The following is a 27,276-nucleotide window of genomic DNA, read 5'->3' on the forward strand; positions in this document are numbered from 1 at the left end:
AACCCAGGTGCGATTGCCTGATCCAGACAGGGCCATGGCTAGAGTGCAGTAAGGGGACATGACTGACAGGTGGAGCAGGGAATAAAAGGGGATTCCACCCACAGGGCGAGGTGGGTTGTGTAGGTGTGTGATGGAATGGAGGAGAGAGAGAATGAATTAGCAGCAGAGAGGAGGTGGGGGGAAGAAGATGAAGAGGAGGAGTAAGACTGACAGCTGGATGGGGACAGCTGTCATGGAAGGCAGCCGTGACAAGGTCAGGTTGAAGGGACCTGTGAGTGCACTGAGAGGGTGTGAGGGTTAGGTATACCCCCCTCCTTCCACAGAGCGGGATCCCACATATTCCCTGAAGGTCCTTTAAGGCTTTAGTCAGGCAGGCTGGCGTCTCACAGGGTGGTGCCCTTGGCAGAACCTGACAAATTGGTAGCCCATACAAGGAATGTTGGTCCATGTCAAGATTGCCCTGAAGGGGCTCCACTTAGCAGAAGGGACTTCACCTAGCTCCACCAGTGGTTAGAGGGACACCTGGAAGAGCTTGGGCAGCAGCTAGCCATCCAACGTCGGGAAGCCAAGGTCGCGTTGGTGCAGGAGCTCGAGCAGCTGTGGGAGCCCTGCAGTCAGAGGGAGTGTGCAGTCACCTGAGAGGCTGCATGGGACCCCGCCATGGGGCTTGAGGAGATGCCGGGCTTAGTCACCCCGATGGTATTGTGCCAGCAAAGGCTACAGGCTCTCCTCAACTCAGGGAGCTCCCTGATAATGGTCCAGGCCCACCTCCTACCACCGGATTTACCAGTTTGCTGGTGGACCCAGGTGGCATTTGTGTCGGGTCATGCTCAGAGGTGGCCCCTCATCCCAGTGGTGCTGGAGTACCTCGGGACCTCCCACCGCATGGAGGTGGCCAAGGTAGCCGGCCTGCTATACCCGGTGCTATTGGGAAGAGATGCCCTGGACTTCACATGCCTGCTTCAGGAGGCACAAGAGATGAGGGTGGTCCTCCAAGTGGAGGGAGAAGATGACCCAAGGGGAATGAGTGACGGACCTAGTCCCACACATGGGGGCCGTGAGGGATGCAGCCACCGACAAAAACCATGGCCCAGCCATGGCAGCAATGACAGAGGCCTCCTCCTCCTTGAGGGGAGTCTATAAGTCCCACTCTTGGGGACCGTGGGGGGTTACCTCACAAAGTATTATGTTCAGCAGCAAAACCCACTTGCCAGACAGTGTCGGCAGTCACAGATGCCTTTGTCAACCAATTGGAAGCCCCCTTGCCTAGCCCTACCAGTGAGAAAGCAGCAGGGAAAGAAAGTGAACGCCTTCCCCTCTAGGGAGGAGTGGCGGCTAAGAAAAGGGCATAACCCACCTCACCAATGGGGAAGCCTCTATAGAGGCCTTCCACCTGTCAGGTTCTGCCAAGGGCACTGCCCTGTGAGATGTCAGTCTGCCTGACTTCAGCCATAAAAGACCTTCAGGGAAAGATGGTCTAAGTTAAAACTGTCCTGGTTAGGAAGAATATCTGCAATTAAAATGAATATTTCACCGAAAATTAATTTTTGTTCCAAATGTTACCTATCAGCATAAAAGATAAGACATTGAAAGACTGGTAGAGACAAATCAATTTATTGTCGAAGGCTTTCATGGCTGGAGAACGATGGTTGTTGCGGATTTTCCGGGCTGTATAGCCGTGGTGTTGGCATTGTAGTTCCTGATGTTTTACCAGCAGCTGTGGCTGGCATCTTCAGAGGTGTAGCACCAAAAGACAGAGATCTCTCAGTGTCACAGTGTGACACTGTCCTGGTTAGGAAGAATATCTGCAATTAAAATGAATATTTTACCGACAGTGACACACTGTGACACTGAGAGATCTCTGTCTTTTGGTGCTACACCTCTGAAGATGCCAGCCACAGCTGCTGGCGAAACGTCAGGAACTACAATGCCAAGACCATGGCTATACAGCCCGAAAATCCGCAACAACCATCAAATAAATCAATTTGTTTGGAATGGCAAAAAACTAAGAGTAAGATTCAAGATACTACAGGATGAAAGATGTAGAGGAGGGCTGGCGGTTCCAAATATCAAATTATATTATCAAGCAGCTGGCTTGGTTTGGATTATTGATTGGATACAAAACCATAAGGACAGATTAATAAAATTAGAGGCAGTGGATTTAGCAGAGGGGCTGCATAATTACTTTTGGGTGACAAGAAGAACAAGGAGACAACAAAAGAATCATGTTATAAGGGACAGCCTGATACAAATTTGGGAATCAGTTAGAAAGAGAATGAGTCCATTGATATCGCCAATATTATCACCAATTGAAGCTTTCTGCAATAAAAAGCAGAGAAAAGACAATGACTTAATAACATTCAGAAATATGATAAACTCTCAAGGGAAGATAAAATCATGGCAAGAAATCCAAGATGAAGGTATAAAAATGTCCAGTGCCGCTGGACTTGGCCCAGGGGCCGGGGCTGCCACCCTCCCGCTGGGAGGCCCGGCCCCCCAGCAGCCCCGCCACGGCCCATCCCCTTACCTGGTCGATGGAGGGGAGAAGGCTGCTGGACCCCCCCCTGCGGGCCGGCCAAAGCCGAGGAGTGCGGCCACGGTGGCCCTGAAGACGCCCGCGGCGGCGGCCTGGCCGAGGGACGCAGCACAGCCTGCGCTGTTGGCCCCGCCCGCCACCGCACAGCTGAGCCGTGGCCCGGAGAGGCCGGGGCTGCCAGGGAGGAGGCAGCCCTCGAGAGCAGGGCCAGTGGTGGCCCCAAAGACACCCGCGGTGGCGGCCAGGCTGGAGGACATGGCATGGCCCACATTGGAGGCCCTGCCCACCGCTGCACAGCTGAGCCGCGGCCCAGTGAGGCCGGGACTGCCTGGGAGGAGGCAGCCCTCGGGAGTGAGGCCGGTGGTGGCCCCGCAAACATCCCCAACGCCCGGGCTGCTGGGAGCAGCGCCTCACCCGGCAGCCAGAGCTAGGGCAGCGCCAGGACAGGCAGAGGCGCCACCATACCCAGCCAGCGAGGGGTGGGGGAAGCGGCAGCAGAAGGGAGGTGGGGAGGAAGAGCTGGGGGAGGGGCACTGGGGAGCAAGGCTGGGCCAGGCTTGGACTGCTAGGTTGAGGGACAGGGTGGAGGGCAAGTCAGACCCAGAGGAGCAGGTATGGAGGGGTGGGGGATGGCAGGATTGGCTGTGGTGGTGGGGAAGAGGCAATAAGAAGGGCCCTCCCAAGGACACCGGGGAGGAGAAGGCTGGAACGACTGGGGCAAGAGTGAGAGAGAGGGAGCCAGAGCCCAGCGGGGTAGAGGGAGGAAGCGGGGTGCCTTCAACCCCCTTCCCTACCCACATCTGAGGCAGAGGGAGGGCCCTTCCGCAGGACCCATCACAACGGAGGGCGGGAGTGGTGCGGTGGGCGGAGCCGGTGCTCACAAAAAATACAATGGCTGATATACTGTCAGGCTTTCTCTAGATTAAAAGAAGCTCTTAAAGTTTACAGAGACAATTAAGAGACCTTACAGAGTTCGAGAAAATAACAGAAGAAGGAGCACATTCTGGGTCATATTTACAAACTTTTACTTCAATATGATACAGAAACAGAACAAGTTAAAATCTGCATGGTAAAATGGATGGAAAATTTTGGAGAAGAGATAACATTTCAATAGTGGGAGAATCTTTGGACAAAGGGTATAAAGTTTACAGCAAGTCAAACACTAAGGCAAAACTGGTACAAGATGTTTATCAGATGGTATATCAAGCCAAAGGATATTGAGAAAATGGACAAGAAATATATAGGGTCATGTTGGAAATATAAAGAAGCGGATGGCTCTTTTTATCATATGTGATGGACATGCAAAAAAAGTAAAAAAAATTGGAAAGACATTCATGCTGAGATGCAAAAAATCTTAAAACTAGATATTGCCTTAAAACCCCAGACAATGCTGCTGGGAATAATACCAGAAGACATGGATAAAACATTACATGAATTATTCAGATATTTGTTGGTGGCGGCAAGAGTGACATTTGCGAGGAAATGGAAAGAAGATGAATGTCCAACAAAGGAAATTTGGAAAGACAAGATGGCAGTATATGCAGTGATGGCAAAACTGACGAATTATATAAATAGAAGACCAATAAGTGAATTTGAAGAGAAATGGGGGAATCATTTTGCTTATAAAGAATAAAATAAATAAGATGTTACAGTTTTATAAAGTAGAATAAAATCACATACTGACTTATTGCATATAGCTTATAAGAGCTTATAGCCTAACAAGGGGAGAAAGGTATGAATATATAATCAGATATTTAATTGCTAAAATAGTTTGTAGATTCGGAAACATTGATAAAGGTAGGGACAAGTAGCGAGGATTGCTATATTAATCAGTTATATAAAGAGTTAAGATGAAATAGCGCAGCAATAATGGAATGAGGATTATATATTGATATATTGTTAAATATTGAATATAAAGCTATGATAAGATGGAAATGGGCAAATATTAATGACAATGCAGATTGCATGATGTATTTAGTTTGGGAAGGTAAATTGAAAATATATAGTAGCTGGGATAGTATATGTATTCTTTATTTTAATATTGAATAACTCTGAATAAGATATGTTTTGAGTACTCTGTATTTTAATAACTCTTGTAGTGCAAAATCCTACCCCTCCTTTGACCCTGTATCTCCCCCTCTTCTTTCTTTACCACTTTTATTTTTAAAATATTTAAAAAATAGTTTAAAAAAAGAAATTTCAGGAATAGCTGTTGACATCACTCAACCTTTGTATTATATGTTGTTCTTTTTCTCTATACCATCCTGGGTTTTTTTTGTTATATGCCAATAAAGGCTCATTGAATTAAATCGAATATTGGAGCCAATATAGAAAGCACCTGATTAAGAAATGAATTCATCTCACACCAATAAGTGCTGTACAGTTAATATCGAAAGAAGCATGCAGTATGGATGGAAAAGCAAGGAGCAGATTTGCTATCTCTCTGTGCTTGAAACCAAAGTGGGATTGCCTATAGAGAGACAGTGTGGTGTAGTGGCTAGAATGATGGACTAGGATCTGGGCAATCAAATCATTGCTGAAAATACTAGGGGACAATGTCATTCCTAGGTGCCATGGTGAGCTGGTGCCTGGGATTTATCGAGCCCTGCTGCGCAGCACCTACTTCAAGGGCTGTGGTTACACCATCTTCCAGCTGACAAGGACTTAGGGCAGTAAAATGCTTTGTATTTTTTTGCTGTCATTCATTGAATTTGTACATTGCTTTCAGCATTTGGGAGAGAGAGTGATTTAGAACTCCAAGCCATCCATTCTCTTTATTTGCCAATGTCTACATTTCGCTTTTAGGCTCTTTGGGTATTGCTGTGTAATGCAAAGAATGGTAATAAATAGAGTCAAGAGGAAACAATTTGGAGGTTTGATATGAGAGCTTTATTACAGAAGCAAAACACTTGCATGCAATCTGTAGAAATCTGCAAAATATGTCAGTAAGGCAATTCGTATAGTGACTAGGAAGAAAGTCTCTTTGAATTTGGTCAGCTGTAGTTCTAGTGAGTAATCACACTTAGGTGCAAGCTGCAGTTCTTGATGAGAGGAGAAATCAGAGTTCAGGGCATAATTATTATGCAGAAAGTGATAGTGGAGGAATTGGGCCTACCAGAAAAGTTATATAGATGAAAGGAAGCATAGTTACATAGAAAATACATAAACAACAGAGGGACTATTTGCATTGATTTTAGTTCTGAGTCTGTTTGGAATTAAACTGCCTTAAGGACCCAGCCTTTATAATTCACCCCCATACATTCTCTTATCGTTCTATATAGACCTGTCAGTATTCCTCCTTCTGATTTACTGTACCAATATGGTTACACTAATGTAGGTGATTATTTCACTATAGAGGTGGAACAGTCCTCTCAAGAAGGAACTGATCTCATTGATACCAAATCAGGTTGCAATACCATTTTTCATAAAATAATTCAAAGGGAAAACTGCCATCTTAAATCAATGCTTTCATCATCTTTAGTTAATGGTACTGGTTAATCCTAATTGGAGACAATTCAGTGTGGGAATGGAAGGTGTACTGTGCAATCGCATCACACCTTTTCTTACCCTTCCCAGCAACTTGCAAAGACACACAAGAGCAACACAGATAGATCCTACCCAGTACCATACTTAAAACTGGGATTAGAATGAGTGCAGGATTTCATGTAAGACAGCTGACAAGGACACAAGACATGGAACAAGTTTTCTGCAGAAGGTAGAGACTGTGGAGGAAACATAAGGCCTGTGCTGTTTAGGGAGTTCACAGTAGGGTGCAAAATTTAATGCGCCTCACTTCTGTAGCGGCCATCAGCAATTTCAGCTTGCATTCAGTATAGGGTGGATAGCGTATTCGGTTGATTGCTTCAAGGCCCATGCGGCGAATGAGGCAGCTACGTTGGTTAGTGAAAAGGTCGAAACCAAACTTGCCATGGTACTTGCCAAACCCGCTGAGTCCTGCAACAGAAGCCACAAAGAAAGTATGCAGATAAAATCTTATTCAATGACAGAACTTTCAAATTGGCCACACAGCCCAGGAATATCTCTGCTAGTTTTTGCTACCTAAATGCACAACTTTACATTTATCTCTGTTGCAATTAATTTTGTCCATTTTAACCCAGTTTTCTAGCCTGTCAAGGTCATCCTGAATATTGATTCTAATGTTAGTGGATTTCGCCCCTTAACTGTGAAACTATCTAGGCCATCATACAGCTCATTACTTTCGTCTGCTTTAGAAAGGATTCCAAGTTGAATGTTTCAAGCAACAGGCTGCACACCTCCCTGCTGGTTTAGCGCTAATCATGAGTAAGCATCCCAAGTACTTAAGTAACCTGCTGCTTAATATGAAAGGTTTGGCTTAATTGTTCATTTACTCACTTGGAATTCATTCCTATTGTCCCATATTGCCAGAAAAGTGCAAAAGTACCAGAAGCATGTATTGTCGAAGGCTTTCACGGCTGGAGAACGATGGTTGTTGTGGGTTTTCCGGGCTGTATTGCCGTGGTCTTGGCATTGGTGAAACGTCAGGAACTACAATGCCAAGACCACGGCAATACAGCCCGGAAAACCCACAACAACCATCGTACCAGAAGCAGTTCAGAAACCTATCAAGACAAGAGCTTTGCCCCTCTTTGTCCTAGAGACAACTTCAGAAAGAGGAGTTGCTGTACCTTTATATGCTGCCCAAGAGAATGGGGGGAGTACCAAAGAAGGATGAGTGCAGAGCCAAGAGATAGAAACAGTATAGGGAATAGATAAAGGGCTAGTCATACCAAGTCCACCAAATGGTAGGGAGACCAACGACATATGCATTAGGCCATCATTGCCACTAAAGTTACCACTGCTAGTGGAATCCAATACCCGGTTCACAACCTAAGGAAAGGAGAAACAAAAAACTATCAAGTGCCCATTTCATAATCCCCCAGTGCTTACAATTTATTCCATTCTGATACTGTAATAAGAGAAACTGGGTGGACATTTCTTTCAAGGATTGTGGAAGCTGTGGCTTCGGTTCTGAAGGGCTCACCAAAGCTGTGGTCTTCCAACATGATGGGAGGGAAGAAAGGAAAACATGGAGGTAACAGCAGGAACCATCTTATTTGAGCCCAGCAAGGCTGCTTCTCTGGTGGGGTTTGTACCCAGTAGAACCAAGATTTCATGAAATAATAAGACCCTGAGATTTCTATGCAGATATGTATATATATAAGATGATGATAGAGTAACATATTCACAATGGCAGATAATGCTATCTTTCCAAATGTAATGGCAGGTGATGCTATCTTTCCAAATGTACTTTAACACCCATAAGGAGTAAGAAAAAACTGAAAAAAGCCACCCCAGCCAACAGAATTCAAAACCTAAAAAACAATCATACCTATGTAACAGCTACATTTGCTTCAGTGTTAGGAACATATATCATAGAATCATAGAGCTGAAAGGGGAGCTACAGATGGTCTAGTCCAACCCCCTGCCCAATGCAGGAACAGCCTAAAGCATCCCCAAAAAGTATTTATCCAGACATTCCTTGAAAACCACCAATGAAGGGGAACCCACCACATTCCTAGGCAGCAGATTTCACAGCTGAAAAGGCTTATTTTATAAAAGGGTTTTTAAATATTTCTAAGAGAATTTTCAGATGGGTCTTTTCCTGGAAGCATACATTTCCATTGGCTAACACAGGGCATAACATTTTCAAATTACATTTTTAGAAACATGAGCTCCAGTGTTGGACAGATTTCAAATCCCTCAAAACATTTAAAAGATAAATGTAGTGGGGAGAGATCATAAAACAGGGAGGCTCAAAGTAGCACTGGTAAGTGGGGGAGGGAACTATGTAGTGAAGTCACAGCCAGTGATGCTATAGTCACCATTCATTAGGTGTGTCCAATACTATAACAATCACTTTCCCCATGCCAAAAGCTCCCACAGCTGTCATGCTAGTTGGGTCAGAGTCCCTGTGTAATAGTAATCATACCTCCAGCCAGCACTGCTGGTAAACAGAGATTTCCCCCGTAACATGGCAACAACAAACCCCACACAGGATAGTCTGGACAAAGAGAGATCCTGAGCAACTTCTGCCTTCCAAGAGTTAGCAACTCCCCAAAAGAGGTGAACTTTATGATATTTAATATTATTATCTATTCTCAGCCCCCTGGATAGGGTTAGCTACAAGATCAAACCATACCTTGCGGTGACAAGAGTAAGCATAGACAATCAGTGGGTCATCCCCACATTTGATATACTGGATGGCTTCATCCAAGCTCGGCACAGTGAAAATAGGCAAGATAGGCCCAAAGATTTCCTGTTGCATGACTGGTTCCCATTCCTTCACGTCAGCCAGCACCGTGGGGGCTTTGGACAAGAGAGCACATCAAGACAAGTTATGTGCCTATATTGCTGCCCTGCCCTTCAATGACACCCTTAACTGTCCTTGAGACTGTTCTTCCCAAGACATAACCTGCCCCCTCCCAAAACCCCATGCAAGGCTTTCTCTTTGCTCTGTCAAACTCCTCCGCACTCACATAGAAAAAACACTTTCATAGCAAGTCTTCCGTTTCCCTCAGTTTCTGCTACCCCTAATCCTCAGTATCAGCTCACTTGCTCACCAATGTAACGGTCATGCTCATCTGTCTCTCCACCAATGACCACTCTGCCACAGTCTAGAAGTGCACGGACGCGCTGGAAATGCTCATCATTGATCATGCGGCCCAAGTCAGGTGACTCTTGAGGGTTGGGGCCATAGAAGCGATGAATAGCCTGACGTAAGCAGGGAATGAGCCTGTCTTGTGTATCAGCAGTACAAATCACATAATTTGGTGCAAGGCAATTCTGGCCACAATTGAAGAATTTTGTCGACACTATTCGGTTGGCTGCATTCTGGAATTTGCAGCAGCCATCCACGTAGCAAGGATTTTTGCCTCCCAGCTCCAGAGCCAATGGTGTCAGATGCTTGGCTGCTGCAGTCATGACAATTTTTCCAACATTGGTACTCCCTGTGGAAGTAAAGCAAAATTTGGAACAGTCACTAAAAGATCTGCTATGTTTAAAACACCCGTCCTTAATTCTGCTCCAAAAATACATTGGTTTCAGATCCAACACCAGAATTCTCACCACAGTAATGTAAGATCCTAAAAGATGTGAACAGTGTCCTGATGGATATGAGGAAGAGTATATATTGTAACTTTCACTCTTAGAAATGCCAGTATACGAATTCCTTTAATATATTATTGCTGCTGAAATGGAGGGAAACTCTCCTCAGGACACTACTAGCTTCCAGGCTGCCCTTCTGCCGCAACCTGAGCTTGGTCTGGGACTTTGCCATGCCAGGTGAGCCTTTCCATGTACTCCATCCTTTGAGGTTGAGGTCAAGGTTTCCTTTACACCAGCAGTCCAGCTCAATGATATCTGGTGGCCAAAGCTGTAGCTGCACAGACAATGGGCCAAAAAGGCTTGAGGTTGCTAGCCCCATGGCATGTCAGATGACCTTCTGGACAGAGGCTGGGTTCATCCATCCATCCATCCATCCATCCATCCATCCATCCATCCATCCATCCATCCATCCATCCATCCATCTATCTAAAGACAAGTGTCGTGACTGATTCATCAATGCCTAGCCCAAACCCCTGGACCTAGAAATGTGAAATTTGGGGAGAACATTCCTGATTTTAAGAAATTTGCCCCCTAAGGGAGTAAAAAGGGGTAAAATGTGTTTTCCCACTGGGATACAGCTTCCCTGTTCGGCTGGCAGGCTGCTCCCCCCACCCCGCCACCGCCAACTGCCAACTCGGCCACTCTTGGGAATCATTGAATGTGTCCTGAGGTAAAAATACACCTCCCAGTTGATGGAAGTGAATTTAATGGACTAGAACATTTTATGTGCCTTTACTATTTCTATGCAACTTTACTTTACTCTCAGGTGCCATTATAGTATTTTTACTGCATTATGCAAAGGATAGACACTGGAGGAAAATAGTCAAGCAAAAGACACGTGAATGTATGCTAGTTGCTGTGAATGCTGAGGCCAATCATTGTGAAGTGCCTGCTGTTTGTAGTGGGGTAAAAGGATAACCCAGGTTACTATATATGCTTACTAAGCCAGCTTGCTGCTACGAAGATGCACCTGTAATCACTATGCACTATGCCACACTTATAGGTTGATAAGGAAAATCTCTTTCTGAATTGTTTGTGCCAAATGTAGGCATAGAATAGAAGAGAATAGACAACTAAAGCCAGCTGCAAATGGGAAGATCTGAATAATTACTCTCAGATAGAAAAAGGACACTTGCTGAACCTTGGTCTGGATAACGAGAGACAGGAAGGGGGAGCTGACAAAAGAAGGAATACAGAAGAGGAGTGGGTGATAAACCACTCAGCTGAAAGAAATAAGCTGGCTTCAAGTTAATTAGATTAGCAGAACTTTCCAAGGCTATAAGGAGTCCCAAGCAATAGAAACAGGGTGCCTAACGTAGCTTTCCCTCTAGGGTTGCCAATCTCCCTGTGGGGGCTGGCTTTCCTGTGTAGCTGGCAAGCTCCTGCCTGATTGCAATCCCCGATTGGTCAGCTGTGGAACTCTTTGTTCTTAGGTAAAAATCAGGTAAAGGAAACTGTAGACAGTTGAAAAAAGACTCCTGAAAAGGGATTTTATATAAAAGTCAGTATGGCAACTGAGTTTTTAAATGTTCATGGGGAGATGGTGCATGACCTTTCTAGGAGCCATTTCAATGTGAACCTCTCATATGCCAGTGTTTATGATGATTTTGCAGTAGTCAATCTGTCTGATGGCACCTGAATTTTAATGTGTTAATGTGTTAATAAGGTTTTTATTGTATTTTAACAGTATATTTGTTGGAAGCTGCCCTGAGCCCACTTGTGGGAAGGGTGGCGTATAAGTTGAATCGAGATCGATCGATCGATCGATCGATCGATCGATCGATCGATCGATCGATCGATCGATCGATAGATAGATAGATAGATAGATAGATAGATGAAGCCAGCTGGGTGACCTTGGGTCATTCACAGCTTTCCGGAGCTCTCTCAGCCCCACTCACCTCACAGGGTGTTTGTTGTTGTAGGGATAATAATAACATACTTTGTAAACCGCTCTGAGTGAGTGTTATCCTGAAGGGAGGTATATAAATCGAATGTTGTTGTTATTGCCACTATATTGCCACTATCATGTTATTGCCACTATATTGCCACTATGGACTGGCTGTGCAAGTGTGACGTTCTGACCCCCAAGAACTATTGGACATGAAATAGGCTGTTGTATAGAATACTGAATCCTCAGATCCTGTGTGTGTGTGTACATGCACGTGTGTGCGTGCATGTGTGCACGTGCATGCATGCTGTCAACTTGTATCTGACTTATGGTGGCCCTATGAATTAATTGCCCTAAGCTTGATATCCCAGGCAAGCCTCATCTTGTCAGATCTCAGAAGCCAAGCAAGGTCAGCCTTAGTTAGTAATCAGATGGTAGACCTTCAAAGAAGACCAGGGTTGCTATGCAGAGACAGGCAATGACAAACCATCAATTTCCTTGAAAACCCCAGCAGGGGTTACCATAGGTCATCTACAACTTGACAGCACTTCCCACCGCCACATGAATTAATGACCTCCAAAATGTCCTATCACTGACAGCCTTGCTCAAATCTTGCAAATGAAAGGTTGTGGCTTATTTTATTGAGTCAAGCCCTCTCATTTGGGTCTTCCTCTTTTCATACTGCTTTCCACAATTCCTAGAATTACTGCCTGTTCCAGTGAGTCTTGTCTTATTCATGATGTGACCAAAGTACAATAGCCTCTGTTTTGTCATTTTAGCATTTTGGGACAATTCAGGCTTGATGGGATGTCCTTTTAACCATCATTGGAATCTATAAAACTCTCCTCAAGCACTCTCCTCAAGCACCACATTTCAAATGAATCAATTTTCTTTCTGTCAGCTTTCTTCATTGTCCAAATTTCACACATAATTTAATTTAATTTAATTTATTCAATTTATAGTCCGCCCTCCCCACACCAGTGGGCTCAGGGCAGATCACAACAAAGCTTAAAAACGCACTACACAATTAATCAACATTACCATTCAAAACATAAATAGTACATATCGTTCATTTAAAAATATACTACATCTATATAAGTATAAAAACAGAGAGCATAGGAGCACGTTAGACGCTCACCTTCCACCATCTATAGAGCATTTTTTCAGCAAAATATATGAGAGATGGGAGGTGACATTGAATGGGAGGGTATATAGTTTAACCCCCCCCACTAGGGGGGGCACCGCCTAGCATCAACCATATGCCTGGCAGAACAGCTCCGTCTTGCAGGCCCGGCGAAATGCTAACAGGTCCTGCCGGGCCATGGTCTCGTAAGACGAAGCGTTCCACCAGGCTGGGGCCAGGGCTAAAAAAGCCCTGGCCCTGGTTGACGCCAGGCGGGCCTCCCTAGGACCAGGGATCTTTAATAGATATTTATCGCTCGAGCAAAGGGTCCTCTGGGGCTCATAGGGGGAGAGGTGGTCCTGCAGATACGACGGCTTTATAGGTTAATACCAAACCCTTGAACCTGATTTGGTACTCCACTGGTAACCAATGCAGCTGGCGCAATACCAATGTTATGTGCTCCCATATTGGTGTTCCAGTGATGACCTGTGCCGCTGCATTCTGTACCAGCTGTAACCGCTGGATCAGGTTCAAGGGAAGCCCAGCGTAGAGTGCGTTACAGTAGTCCAATCTAGAGGTGACCATTGCTTGGACCACTGTAGTCAAGTCACGGGATGACAGATGGGGGCAAGTTGCCTGGCTTGTCAAAGATAGTAAAAGGAAGACCTGGCAACTGCAATAACCTGATCCTCCATTGTCAGGGAGGAATCAAGAATCACCCCCAGGCTCCTAACTCTCAGAGCCAGTGTAAGCACTGCCCCATCGAGTATAGGAAGTTGAGGTCCCGAATCCACACTTCCACGACTCAAGTACATGATCTCCGTCTTTGTAGGGTTCAGTTTCAGCTGACTTTGTCTCAACCATCCAGCCACGGCTTCAAAAGCATGTTCCATGACATCCGGGGCCGATCCAGGCCGGCCATCCATCAACAGATAAAGCTGGGTGTCATCCGCATATTGGTGACACCCAAGCCCGAAACTCCACACCAACTGGGCGAGGGGGCGCATATAGATATTAAATAATAATGGGGAGAGTATCGCTCCCTGCGGCACACCACATACCAGTGGCCTATGAGATGATAACATCTCCCCAAGTGCCACCCTCTGTCCCCGATCACGGAGAAAGGAGACTAGCCACTGCAGCGCCATCCCCTGAATCCCCACATTGGCGAAGCGGTGGGTAAAAAGATCATAGTCGACCGTATCGAACACTGCTGAAAGATCCAATAAAATCAGCAGCGCCGATCGACCCCCATCCAGATGCCTGTGGAGATCGTCTGTGAGGGCGACCAGCAGTGTCTCCACCCCATGTCCTGGGCAGAAACTGGACTGGAAGGGATCTAGGGACGACTCAGTCTCCTTCAGGAAATTCTGCAGTTGTTTCTCCGCCGCTCGCTCAACCACCTTACCCAGAAATGGGAGGTTCAAGACCGGGCAGTACCTGAGCAAGTCGGTGGGATCTAATGATGGTTTCTTCAGAAGAGGCCGTACCACAGCCTCCTTTAATGCCCTAGGGAAAACTCCAGAGCTTAAGGACAAGTTTACAATCACCTCCAAGGAATCCCGTAATCCGTCGACACTGGTTTTTACCAGCCATGACGGACACGGGTCTAGGGGGCATGTGGTAGGCCGCACCATCTGCAGAATCCTGTCCACCTCCTCCCCGAAAAGGGGGCTGAAACGATCAAATACCCGCCCCGAAGACGGCCAAGGGGCCTCTAGTTCATGTGCTGTATCAACTGTGGCCAGTAAGTCGTGGCGGAGACAAGATCTTATCAGCAAAAAAAGCTCGCAAAAGCCTCACAGCTTATCTCCAAATTCAAATTTTGGTGGTCTCCACCTGATTGGGAGACCAATGAATACACCACATTAAACCATTTAGCTGGGCATGAGCTAGCTGATGCAATGGAAGCCACATAATATTCCTTCTTCACAGCCTTCACTGCCATCTCATAGGATCTCATAAACAACCTATAAGATGTTCTTGCCTCCTCGTCACGAGATCACCGCCACATGCGCTCAAGTAGTCTTAGTTCCCGTTTTTGTCGCCATAGCTCCTCTGTATACCAAGGAGCTTGGCGATTTTGGCAACAAAGAGGATGACGGGGGCGATTTCATCGATGGCCTCAGAGAGCCGGACCTGCCAGTCCTCCACCAGCTCATCCAATGAACCGCCATGGAGCATCAGTTCCTGCAGGGCATTCTGGAAGCCAATTGGATCCATGAGTCTCTGCAGGCGAGCATAAATTTGCTCACCGCCTTTGCGGGAGGGGGGGGTGGCACACCCAGCCGAGCCACCAGGACCACATGGTCTGACCATAGTACTAACTCTATTCTGTTCAGAACCACATCCAGTCCCATCCCGAAAATGAAATCCAGCGTGTGGCCCGCTTTATGGATGGGTGCCGATACAAACTGGGAAAGTCTCAGTGTTGCTATGGCTGACACCAGGTCCTCAGCCTGCACAGAGGTGGCATCATTAGCATGGACGTTGAAGTCCCCCAGCACCATCAGCCTGGGGTACACCAAGGCCCACCCCACAACCACCTCCAACAGGCGTGGTAGGGCGTCTGCTGGTGTGCTAGGCGGTCGATATACCAGACAGACAGCCAAACTTTCCTCAGCACTCCACACCAGTCCCACACAATCAATGCCAGGGATCTTCAGGATGGGAAGTGGCCTGAAGGAGAAACCCCCTCAGGTGAGGATTGCCACCCCTATATACATATGGGTTGTATATAGTATACTATATACTATATACTATACTATATACATAGTAATGGGGAATTATCTTGATCTTGGTCCCCCAAAGACATATTCTTATCCTTAAGGATCTTTTTTTAGTCTCTTCATGGCTGCATTTCCAAGTCTCAATCTCCTTCTGATTTCTTTTGTTGATGAATGAGCCAGGGAATAGAAATTCTTGAATACTTTCAGTTTCTCCATTGTCGACTTTAAAATTGCATAATTCATCCACTGTCATTATTTTTGTCTTCTTGATGATCAACTATCATCCTGCTTTGGCACTTTTTCATCAGTAGTTGTTCCTTCACTATTTTATGACATTAATGTAGTGCCATCCTCATATCTCAAATTGTTAATTTCACCAATTTTCACTCAACCTTCATTTAAAATTTAATCCAATTTTCCTTATGATATGTTCTGCATAAAGATTGAGCAGATAGGGAGATAATATATGTCATATTTCATCTCTTTTGTATAGTTCTTCAGTGTATTGTTTCCACCTTTATTTTGTCCCATCAGATACTGTATTTCTATGTAGATCTTTCAGCATTCCTGTCTGTGACTTGAATTTCCCTTTGATTTCTTGGATCTTGTGGAACAGACCTCTTGTTCTTCCTTTTTTGTTGTTCTCTGCTATTTCTCTGCACTGGTTATTATAATACTTCGCTTCGTCTCTGAGTGCAAAGGCAGTTGAAAAGCTGTGTTTAGAATTCTGAACCTATTTCTGTCAACTTTTACTTTTGCTTCTCGTCTATCTTTTGCAATTTTAAGAATATCTTCAGTCATCCATCTAGGCTTCTCCTTTCTTTTGGCTACAGAAAAAATCCTTGCACATTCTTCCTTGATATTGTCTTTATTTCCAGCCCACAGTTATTCTAGTTCATGATCAATTAAAATTAATAATGCAAATCTGTTCTTTATATGGTCTTTAAATTCTTCAGAAATGTTATTTAGATTATATTCTGGCCCTATAGTTCTTTTAGTACTTCTCTTCAGATTTATTCTAATTTTTGATATTAACAATTCATGGTTTATACCTCAAGTCCTGCACTGTAGAAAATTTCTTTAACTCTTTTTAGTTCTTGAACCTTTCCCCAAAATGTCAAAATATTCTAAGCTTAATTTTTAATAGCAGAATTAATCTCTTGTATAGTTATTGCTTGGTTTAAAATGTTCAGATGTGGATTCTTTAACTGGTACCTCAGATAAATGTTCAGATGTGGATTCTTTAACTGGTACCTCAGATAAATATTTCTCCATCTCTACTTCATTTATAGATTCTTCTTTATAAACGTTTGCAAAATAAATTATTTGCTCCTTCATTTCTTCTTCTGCTTAAACTACTTGATTTTCTTTCCTAATTCTGGGTAGTCTTTTTTCTGTCTCTTTTATTAAATAATACACCAAATATCTTCCAAGTTTATTCACAGCTTCAAAATATCTTTGTTTTAAATATTTCAGTTTTTTCTGCACTTTTTCTACTTCCAATAAATCTAATTGATTTTAATTGCTTCATTCCTTCCATTTTTCTTATCTCCAGTAGTCTTGTGTTCTTGTTCTAATATCTTCAATTGTTGAGTTATATTCTTTATAGCTCCCTGCTTTTCTTTTTTCTTTCATGAATTATTGTCAATAGAGTTCTTCTAATAAAAGCTTTACTAGCTCCCCATATTGTTGGAAAATTAACATCAGTTATGCTATTCAGCTTAAAATGTTTCATCAATTCTTTCTTACCTTTTTGTACTACTTCCTCTTGATAGAGTATTATTTAAACAGCATCTTTTTTCTTTCTTACATCCACTTTGCCAAGTTAGCTCTATCAGGTTATGGTCCATCAAAGTCTTTGGAAGGATCTTTGCTTTTTCACCTTTTGTAGTTAAGATTGTGGATATCCAATACATATCTATTCTGGAATTTGACTGATGTCTGTCCAAGAAAAACATATAGTCTCTTTCTTTTGGGTGCAACCATCTCCAAACATCCTTGAGTTCTAAGATGTGCATACTATTAAGGTTACTGCCCAATGTTTAAGATCTTTCTATTTTGGAGTCAAAGACCCCCATTCATATCTCCAGTAATTAAGATTTCTCCTTCTTGGAAGTCTAATAATACTTGGTAAAAATTTTCAAAGAACTCCTTTTTAGAGTTATTTGGTGTATATATTGATATAAATGTCCATACTTGTCCTTCTGGTAATATAATCTTTAAAATCAAATATCTTCCATCATCATCTTTGACTTCTTCAAGAACTATCAGACGTTGATTATTAATATATATTGCTACATCTTTTTTCTTCACTTGCAATTATCATGTATAAACCCTTCCCAATTTTTTACAATTTAATAAATAGTCTTGATATTTTTAAATATTGGTCTCTTTAACACATTCAAAGTTTGTTTTTAATTTCCTTGACTGATTAAAACTTCTTGACCTTTTGGAAGATGAGTTTAAACCATTCAAATTCACTAAAATAATTTTAAGTCCATCTTTCCTCCTTCTTTCCCCCCTTTTCTCTTAGTAATCACTCCTTTCTCTTTGATTGAAGAGCTCACATCTTCTAAGCTCAAACCTTGATCACTATTCTCTATCTCCAGGTGTTACAAATGTGCTTCCACTTTTTCAACTGCTGTTATTGTTCTCTTGCTCTGTGCCAAGAATATTTCTAGAGCAAAGATGATTTTTGAACAGTATCTTATTTATTTCTGCTGCAACACTTGATTCAAATTTCCAAATTATTTTCATTTCTTTATTATATTTGGTGGCAGGCCTTGAAATATTTATATTTATTTTTCCCTCAGATTTCAATGGTTCCTTCCTGTGTTGTAGTAGAATGGTATCCTTTGATTTTTTTTTGTGGTTGAAGGTAACCAATATATCTCAAGATACTTTGTTCCGATCTGCACACTTAGAATTAATTCTAAAACTTTGCACTTTCAAATAATTTTGTATTAACTTCCAGAATCTGTTCTCTAAATCCAAATCCCCAAGCATTTCTGAAATCCAACAGAAACTTAAATTATTGCTCCTGAGTTTTGTTTCCAATATTTCTATTTTCTGATCTGCTTCCGTCAGAAAGCTTGCGTGTGATTCCTGTACTAATTCAATTTGCTTCTGCATCTCTCTATTTTTTTCCTGCTAGTCAATGATTTCTTGAATATCTTGTCTATTTTCCTCAATTTTTTGACTTATATCTTGCAGTCCCAAAGATAACTCAATCCGTAGGTTTTGGATGTCTTCTCTAAATCCAGACAAAATTTCTTGTGCCTTCTGATCTGTTTCCTGTAGTTAGTTCAGAAGCTTCTTGTTTTCTTGTCATATTTCTTTGACTGCCTCCTGTGTCTTTTGGACCAATTCAATAGATAAAGTTTGAAAGTATCATGAAATGGAGGACATTACTTTTTCAGCCTCTGTGTAGATGTCAGCCTCTGAAGAAAGCTCAATCCTTGCTTTTCTCAAACCTTTGGCCATTTCCTTCAATTAAACTAATTTTTTTCAGTCTCCTGTAGATCCATACAACATATCCATACAATGATATATTTATCATTGTTCAAACAGTCTGAATCTTAAACTAAAACACTATATAGATAGATCAAGATGGGTAGCTGTGTTAGTCTGTCTGTAGGAGCAAGAGTCCAGCAGCACCTATAAGACTAACAAAGTTTGTGGTAGGGTATGAGCTTTTGTGAGACACCACTCACTTCTTCAGATACAGCTAGAATATGAGTCAATCTGGCCTTATATCTTGGAGAGTGGAGTGATTACAGAAGCCAAATGATAATAGCCAGTGAATTACTATAGCAGGCATGATTTGATAAGGTGGGGTAAGCAGAGGGGTAGTGGGTGTGGAGAAATCAGCATTGGTATTGAGAAAGGAAGCCTAGGTCTCAATTCAGTCCAGGTGGATGCATTATATAGATAATAATTTATAGTTATTGCTGATTTATAAACACTAATAATAAATAATTAACATTTCCCCAAAATGTCAAAGTATTTCTAAGTTTTAATCTCATGTCATGAAATTTAAAGCGGAAAAAGGCTATGGAATTTTCAGGATGTCTTAGAGTGAATAATAAGATTTGATCATAAAGATCTGTACAATACTGTTACATGATCCCTAAATGAAAAACAAGACGCCAAATCAAAACTGCCTTGGACAGTGTGGGACATGGGGGTGCCATGCCGAAGCCATTGCTGAAGCCATTGCGATCACAGCAAATGCTCATAAATGGCAGTTTAAACCATAAGTGCAAAATGGACCTAAGTAATCAACAAGTGCAGTTTCTATATGTCTGAATCATGATTTTAATGGATCCAGATAATCAGTGTTATCCAAGAGTGCCTGGACTGAGTGACCACCATTCATTCTAATACCTATCCCAGAAAGGAAATGTAAGAGGGTTTCTTTTTTTAAAAGGATGGTCCTGCAAACCACCTTCTTATCTTTAGGTTACTGCAACTGAAACACATAAAAGCAACTGTTACAATCGGATGTCTTCATAACATATAGAATTTGTACTGTATTTATTGTGGTGTCAAGATCAGAAGGAATATGGGTAGTTTTATCAACAGACCATTATGACATGGTGGTGAACTCTTTACTCACCATAGTCACACTGCAGAGTATAGTGTAACATGAGCCTGTATTTGCATTGATACTTCTTCCACCATTGGTCCAGATGTTGTCCCTGTCTTTTCATAGCTTCTAGCTCCTTAGAAAACTAAGCTGCTAAGCAGGCTCTATTCAAGAAGAGAGAGGGGCTGTATCGACTGCCCCTGTGTATTTCAGAGGCTAACTCAGGACTCACTGCAAGTACCAGCATGTGGTGCAGAAGTCCACAAGGGCATCCTGGAACCCATTTGGCTCCAATGACTGATGAGTTTAACTGGCCCTCCATGCCTGGAGTCCTCACATGTCTAAAATGATTTCTAAACTGAAAATTACTAGATTATAAAATTGTGAAGCCTAGACGCCCTCGATATGTGAGAGCTCATTATAGTTGATCAGTTTAGAAAAAAATCTTTCTGCACATAATATCATATGTTCTTAGGCTGAAGAAAAGCTCAGGAAAACAAAATCCCATAGACAGGAAGCTTCTGGTTCAAATTAAGGTTTGCAGGGCATGGGGATTGTCATCGGGTCATTTTCATAAATAGCTATTATATGACATCTGATAGCAACTATGAGATGTCACCTTCCTATGATACCATGAGTGCTGCTATCTTTCTCTTGTGCTCATCTCACAAGGCTCTTGTGCTCATCTCGCATGAAGAAAATTAACTCTCTGGAAATTAAAAGAAGTCACCTGTAAATAAGATGAAATCAAACTTGTTCTCCAGTAATCTGGTAGTTGGTTCATGGCCACCTGTCACCACTGCAAAGGTTTCCTATAAAATAAGACAGAAGATTCATGTATTATCGCCTCCATTCCCCGCTGCTTTTCCATTTTAGATTTCTTCTTCCTAATCAGATTTTCATTTTTAAAAATGGTATCTCAGTCATCTGCCCCTATATATTATCATTATATTATTATTATAAATCATCTTAGAATTTTAAAAAGAAATAGAATACAGTAATGTTATCCAAAGGAAAAGGGAAGTGCATCGTCTTATAGGGAACTCTACCTCTCCCATACAAATACATATGTTCTGGTGCCATATACATAAGAACATACCTTTCTCTTCCAAATAAATCTGGAATACCCACTAATCCTTGCTTCTACATATCTCCCATAAGTTACAATGCAAAACAGCAGTTAAAGTGAATAATGAATTTGCAGTGATGGCTGTTGTTTGCACACCCATTGAAATTTGCTGTCGTCATATACATGCACTTAGAATACTGTGAGACAGTCTCCCCCAATATCACCCTGCTGTGAGGTGGGATCCGTGTTGAATATTTTCTGTAGTATCACAACAGATAACTGGGTCATGTATGTGTATGAAAATTATGTTTTCATGAGGGAAAAAGGGAGAATTGGGTCTAAGAAACTCACTGGGTCAAGGTAGGTAGGCAGCACTTCAGCCATGAGCTTTTCACTGCATCTGCTTAGCTCTGAAGGTTTCACAATCACACAATTCCCTGGTGGAGGAAAGGACACATAACTATGGTAGCAAGGTAGAAACCATCACACACTCGGATCCAGCCAGAGGAATCCCTGAGAAGAGACCAGCTGAATGGATCAGAGTTGTGGGGATAACCTGTGTGAAGAAATGGACAGACTTCTGAGAGCTTCTCACTCACCAGCTGCAATGGCCCCCACCAGAGGGATCAAGACGAGGTGAATGGGGAAATTAAAGGGTGCAATGATGAGCACGACACCATAGGGGTCCTTGCGGATGAAGGCACTGTCAAGCTTGGTGGCCTATGAGGAGGTGAAGACAAGAATAGTCAATGAATCAAGTGAGGCCGTGAAAAAGAGTAAAGTTGGCAACATGAAAGATTTTGTTTGGCTTCCGTGTCCAGCCTCTTGGGGAATGCTTTCCACATGATAATTTCCTGCCTTGCTAGTTAAAATGATAGATCTGTATCACCTTCTCTTTTTTCTGTTTTACAAAAGGTTCTGCTTGGTCTAACGATTATTGGAGATGAAGAGGTGTTTTATGGCATGAGTATTCCACTTGCTGAGCTTTATATTTTTTGATATTGTTTGCTGAAACAATTTAGAGCCTTCTTTAAGTGCCAAAGGCTACCAGTGTGTATATCAGCAGATCTAAAGGAAAAAGTGCTTCATCCAATTAGGATTTGGAAAAGTAGAAAACAATTTTCCTAAAACAATATGCACATGAAAAGCTTAAGGATGTTTTCATACATATTGCAAACCTAGGGAACATTCCTCTTCCCTAAAAGTATTTCTAACATGTTTTTGTTTGGTGGTGAAGGAAAGTGCAATAAAGTCATAGCCAACGTATGGTAGCCCCTACTGGGGTTTTCAAGGCAAGAAACTAATAGAAATGGTTTGCCATTTCCTACCTCTGCATAGCAACCTTGGTCTTCCTTGGAGGTCTCCCATCCAATTACTAACCAAGGCTGACCCTGCTTAGCTTCCAAACATGCCTGGGCTATTCAGAACAGGCTTTGTATGTGTTTAAACAGACTCTTTCAATATAATATGTTAAAATGGATGAAGAGAACACTATGGAAATAGGTTTATGTAGGCTGCAACTCAGTAGCTCAGACTGAAAATCTTTGCAACATGTTTGAAAAGGGATAGATTTGAGATCAATTTCAGCCTCATTAGCCTCTCAATCAATCATAGAAACACTTTTCCATACAAATTCACATTTCCTTCTCTCTATGCTTGACCCTCTTACCAAATTCTTGCCCACACACTCATCCTTCATCCAGCACCTCAGGTTGTTAAGTGCATTGTTCACTTCACTCCTAACAAGAGAAATTTCAGCCAGTGCTCCTTCAAAGGCTGGCTGTTGGGAAAGCAAAGGGATATTAGTTTTAGACACACTGTGATTACATACCACATAAAAATGCAACTGGTTCTGGTTCCAGGAGTACTGAAGATGAGCCAGAACTACACTCACCCTGCGCATGTCTGCATTCACGGCTTGCAGGATTTCGCACCTATTCTCCTCCAGAAAACAGCCCAGTGCCTCCAGCTGGGTCCTCCGATATGCCATAGGGCGTGTCTTCCCAGTTAGCCAAGTAGCTCTCATGCGATCTACCAGGGCAGCGTAAGGGTTCGAGCTGGAGAAGAAGCATCATCAAAGGATTTCAAAGGATCCTGTGGATTGCTTTGTCAACACCCTCTCTTATAGGACAGGATGCCCACAAACTCAGCTGATAATAATAATAACAATAAAGCAGCAACAAATGTGTAAATGAATACCACTATCGAACTTATTTGGAAGTAAAAATCAACATTAGCAACAAGTTATATGATTAGTGCTCTGTTCCTGAGGCAAACTGTTATGCAGGCTACCCCAGCCACAGTGAAGAGTGGACAATTAAGGATGACTCAACAAGTAAGGGAGTCAGTGATCCCAAACCTTTGTGAGAATTAAAGTTTCCAAGCCATCAGGCACTCTCTGCTTTATGCTCTGAAGCACATGAGCATGTATGAAAAATACAAGTAAAATCCCAAATGTAAATAAGTCGAGGTAAGAGGGAACTAAAGTATATTAAGGAAGAGACATGCACTTTGTGCTAAGTAATCCATGAAGATACTTGAAAAATGAATTATTTCTCTCCCTAATTATTTTTTTTCTGACAAAATAATATATGAAATTAGGTGCCGCCTTATTTCTCAACAGGAGGAAAGTAAAAGCACCATAGAAGTGTGATGCAACATTCTTTGTGGATAGGACTGGAGGAAGTTGGTTTGGAAAGCAAAGAAGACAATTGGGCAAAAGAACAATCCTAAGGACAAAATATGGTGGAAACTCTGCAACAGAAAGTTTAGGCAACTGCAAATTTGAAATTTCAATGAGTAACAGGTGCTGCTGAACAAAATTAATCCTATATGGTTTTCAAACATACATTTTTAAACTCATGCCGCCTTCTTAGAGACTCTCCTCCCTTTTTTTCTGAACTGGCTTTGCCTGAAAATCTAGCCACACAACTGATGTTAAGATTTAACTTCTTGGTCCTGGTTCACATATGCAAGGCAATGAGGTGGCAGAGATCTGAGGTGGTAGAATGGACTTGATTCTAACAGTTGCAGGTTACTAATAAAGGAAGGAGAGCGGCAGCAGACTTGACCTACCCCCCTGACCAACACACTCTATAGTCTCTTTATGGAGTGAAGCAATTGCTACAATTAAGGCTGGGTGTTTACGTTTAAACCAGTCCTCTCCACTCAAAAGCTCTTCCCGATGTCAGCAATATGTACACTGCGCATTCCCTAAGCTGAACAGAATCATGTATTTAGTGTCCTGCCCAACTTTTTCAGCCTGACTACCTGTTCCTTACCCATCTGAAGCAGAGTCCGGCTGGTGCTCAGATGCCTGAGGAAGTTCCTGATGTCTGTCTCGGTGTCTTCCATGCTGTTGTCCCGCAGAACTAATGTTCTGCCTGTCTCCTCTTTGGTGAGAAGCTTCCTCAGATTTGTGGTGTTGCCTTGGATTCTGTTGTCCTGCAGAACTTGTGCCGGAAGAACCGGTGTCATGTTGGGAGGAAAGTTCAAAGAGCTTGGCTTTTTCTCTGACACTCGATTGTCTTCCACTGACATTCTTCTGCTTGTTTTCACTTGCATTTGGATCTTCCTTCTGCAGCTGTCTGAAATCCAGATGCCATGAGGTAACACTTTCCACAGTCTCGCCAGCTAGAAAAAAACCCATCAGATGCAAAAGGCACATATTTCCCACCAGAGTATATGAAAGCAGTGCCTAGGTCCGTCTCATATATTTTTCTTTACATTTTTTCAATAACTTTTCAAATGTTACAAACATTATTAACCATTAAATTCTAAAATCTTAAAAATTGGTAATTATTAATATTAAACAATCAGTAGTAGACATACCTTGTAATTTATATTACACTTACTACTATGCGCCTTGTATTCTATTGTACTGATTCAAGAGAAAAGCACTTTTTCCTTTACATTTTAATCATAGATAAGCCAACATTTTGTAGTACTCCATTTTTGTAGTTGATTGCACCATAGCATCATTACTTGTAAGGAATTCTAGAACTGGGAACCATTGTTCCAATAGGTGGGATTTATAATTTGGAGATTCTAATTGGGCAAAGCGGTCTGAAATTTCCTCCATCACAAAGTCACATATTGTTCAAACGTCATATAAAGAGACAATTAGAGCCTTATATATGTACATGCATTTTAATTTCATACAAAATGTCGAGCATACTTGTATGTTTTACAAAAAAAGTACAGCTAGGTCGCATGCTTTCAGTGTAATGGACTACCAGAGTGGATACGGATCAGACCTCCTCTGGTTGCATTTAGGAAGGCGTACAAGACCGCTCTATTTCAGAGGGCCTTTGGAGGAAGGTGCACCTTTTCAGCAGATTTATCTATACATTATTTTTACTCATTAATCAAATTTTATTACTTGTGTCCTGCAGCACGCAGTTGCAATGTTAGCCACCTTGAGCCCAAAGAAATAAGATGGGATATAAATACTTTAAATAAATTTTTAAAATCTTCTTTACCTTAAAATGGGGTTGTTGTTTTTTTGACTGAAGGGCCAGTGGGAAAAGGGACTTGGGAGGTGGAGGGTCAAAGCCACATTCTATTCTCCAGAGTGGCCTGCTGCCCACTTCCACAGTCACCAAAGATCTATCATTCCCCTCTTTTCCTTATGAGTTGGGCAAACGGCATTACTGGGGAGCCAGATTTGCTTCAGCAGCTACAGTGTATAGCTTTAGTGTACAGCTTCTGTCAAGGGTCACTTTTTGAATTAATTTAAAATAAGCAGACCACATCCCTAAAATTATTCCTAACATTTTCTTAATATATTAATAGTTTCATTTTCCAAATTTTAATGGCAAATCCTTGGAGAAAACTGATCAAACTTGGTGATTACTCGTGCAGTATCCAAGGCTTCTTTTTCCTGAGAAATTGCTAATCGTTTTTACAGAGGAGCCCTGATGGGCACCTAATATTACTAGCAATTAATTTTTGATCCTCCTTTGATTTTGTCCTTATGCCACAGGCATAAAGGTTGGGAATCCCAAATCTTGTGAATCCCAAATGCTTTTCAGACATAGTTCTGAGAAATTAAATCAAACTGTGGATTTTTTAGCAGATCCAACAGGGATAAGAAATATAATTAAATCCCTACAAAGGATAAATAGCAAAGGCAAAGGACACAATCCCCGGTGCATTCAGTAACTCTACAGTGGATTCTTTCCTCTGATCAACTTCCTGCATAGTCTGAGAACCTGGACAGAAGCCATTGTTAAGACTGTACTTCTTAGAAGCCCTGTGAGTGAATCCACAAAGCGCTTTCATTGAGGAGAACATCTCAAGATCAACAATATTCCCTGGTAGTATAGACTAATTCATCTGCACAAGTGAAGTTCTTCCTTCAAACACATCTCTGCCCTCACACATAGGCTGGGCACCAGGCACTATAAGCCTTCAGATTCCTAGGCAACTTCGTAAAAGCCAAGGCTAAAATGTCTGATATCTCAAAGCCAGCCAGCAGGGTCCTTTGCATCTTCACCTCCCTGTGTCCTTTCCCTGTGCAGTGATACCTCAAAACTGATGGGGACAATGCTTAGATATCCCACACCATTATTGTCTAACCAGCAACGACAACTAAAGCATTGTCTGCTTTTTGCTTTGTTGTATGTTTTAGATACATGGTCAACAACATCCTCAAGGCTCAAGGGATCCATGTCACAATCATTCTCACAACATTCCTAGGGGAAAGCTGTGTGGGATTCCCCTTTTACAAGTGGAACTGAGATTCAGTAAGATTGGAAGCTGCCACATAAAATATAAGAATGCCAACAGGTTATGCACTGCTTTTCTTTGATTCATACTCTACACAACATCCCCACAACCACTGACTATACCCATTCTTTTCCAATAGAAAGTATTTCCCCTAAAAAACAATCCTCTTTGCCCTTCTCCTTACTTCTCATCTAACCAAAGGCTAGAACAAGCATCCTTAAAAGGAAAAAACTGGATATCTTCTATCCTATGTTCTAGTTTGGTACCTCTTTCCATTGCTGCAGGTGTATTCCACAGCCCGTACTACTCCGTCCGTATGTCTGACTGGCTCTGGGTGCAACTGATAGATGGATGGCTTATTTTTGTTTTAAAGGCTGCCAGACTTGGCACCTTTTTGTTGCCTCTGCACTTCATCCTTGGCACAGATGATTGGCTGCTGGTGAAAACCATTTAGGAGCTGATTGGGC

The 27,276-nt window shown here is 42.4% G+C and overlaps 1 protein-coding gene across 1 annotated transcript; it reads right to left on the minus strand.

Moving 5' to 3' along the window:
- Window positions 1-6,296: 6,296 nt before the first annotated feature.
- LOC129323546 (aldehyde dehydrogenase family 3 member B1-like) lies at window positions 6,297-24,556 on the minus strand. Its single transcript, XM_054970081.1, has 10 exons — window positions 24,361-24,556; window positions 22,974-23,149; window positions 22,749-22,859; window positions 21,679-21,799; window positions 21,431-21,516; window positions 20,741-20,822; window positions 9,139-9,525; window positions 8,718-8,884; window positions 7,306-7,405; window positions 6,297-6,490 (listed from the first exon to the last, which is right to left on the minus strand). Exons 1-10 carry the CDS (start codon window positions 24,554-24,556, stop codon window positions 6,297-6,299), a joined length of 1,620 nt encoding a protein of 539 aa, XP_054826056.1.
- Window positions 24,557-27,276: the final 2,720 nt, after the last annotated feature.

This window comes from Eublepharis macularius, chromosome 2 (genome assembly GCF_028583425.1).
Source record: "Eublepharis macularius isolate TG4126 chromosome 2, MPM_Emac_v1.0, whole genome shotgun sequence".
NCBI classification, from domain to species: Eukaryota; Metazoa; Chordata; class Lepidosauria; order Squamata; family Eublepharidae; genus Eublepharis; species Eublepharis macularius.

What these genes read in the sequence shown, in the direction of transcription:
- LOC129323546 (XM_054970081.1), bottom strand. Translation starts at nt 24,556, where the DNA reads ATGACACCGGTTCTTCCGGCACAAGTTCTGCAGGACAACAGAATCCAA. An exon ending in AGTGTGTGGGCAAGAATTTG is followed by an intron (nt 21,800 to 22,748) that starts GTAAGAGGGTCA and finishes ACCTCCTCATAG; the next exon opens with GCCACCAAGCTTGACAGTGC. An exon ending in TGAGCATGACCGTTACATTG is followed by an intron (nt 8,885 to 9,138) that starts GTGAGCAAGTGA and finishes TCTTGTCCAAAG; the next exon opens with CCCCCACGGTGCTGGCTGAC.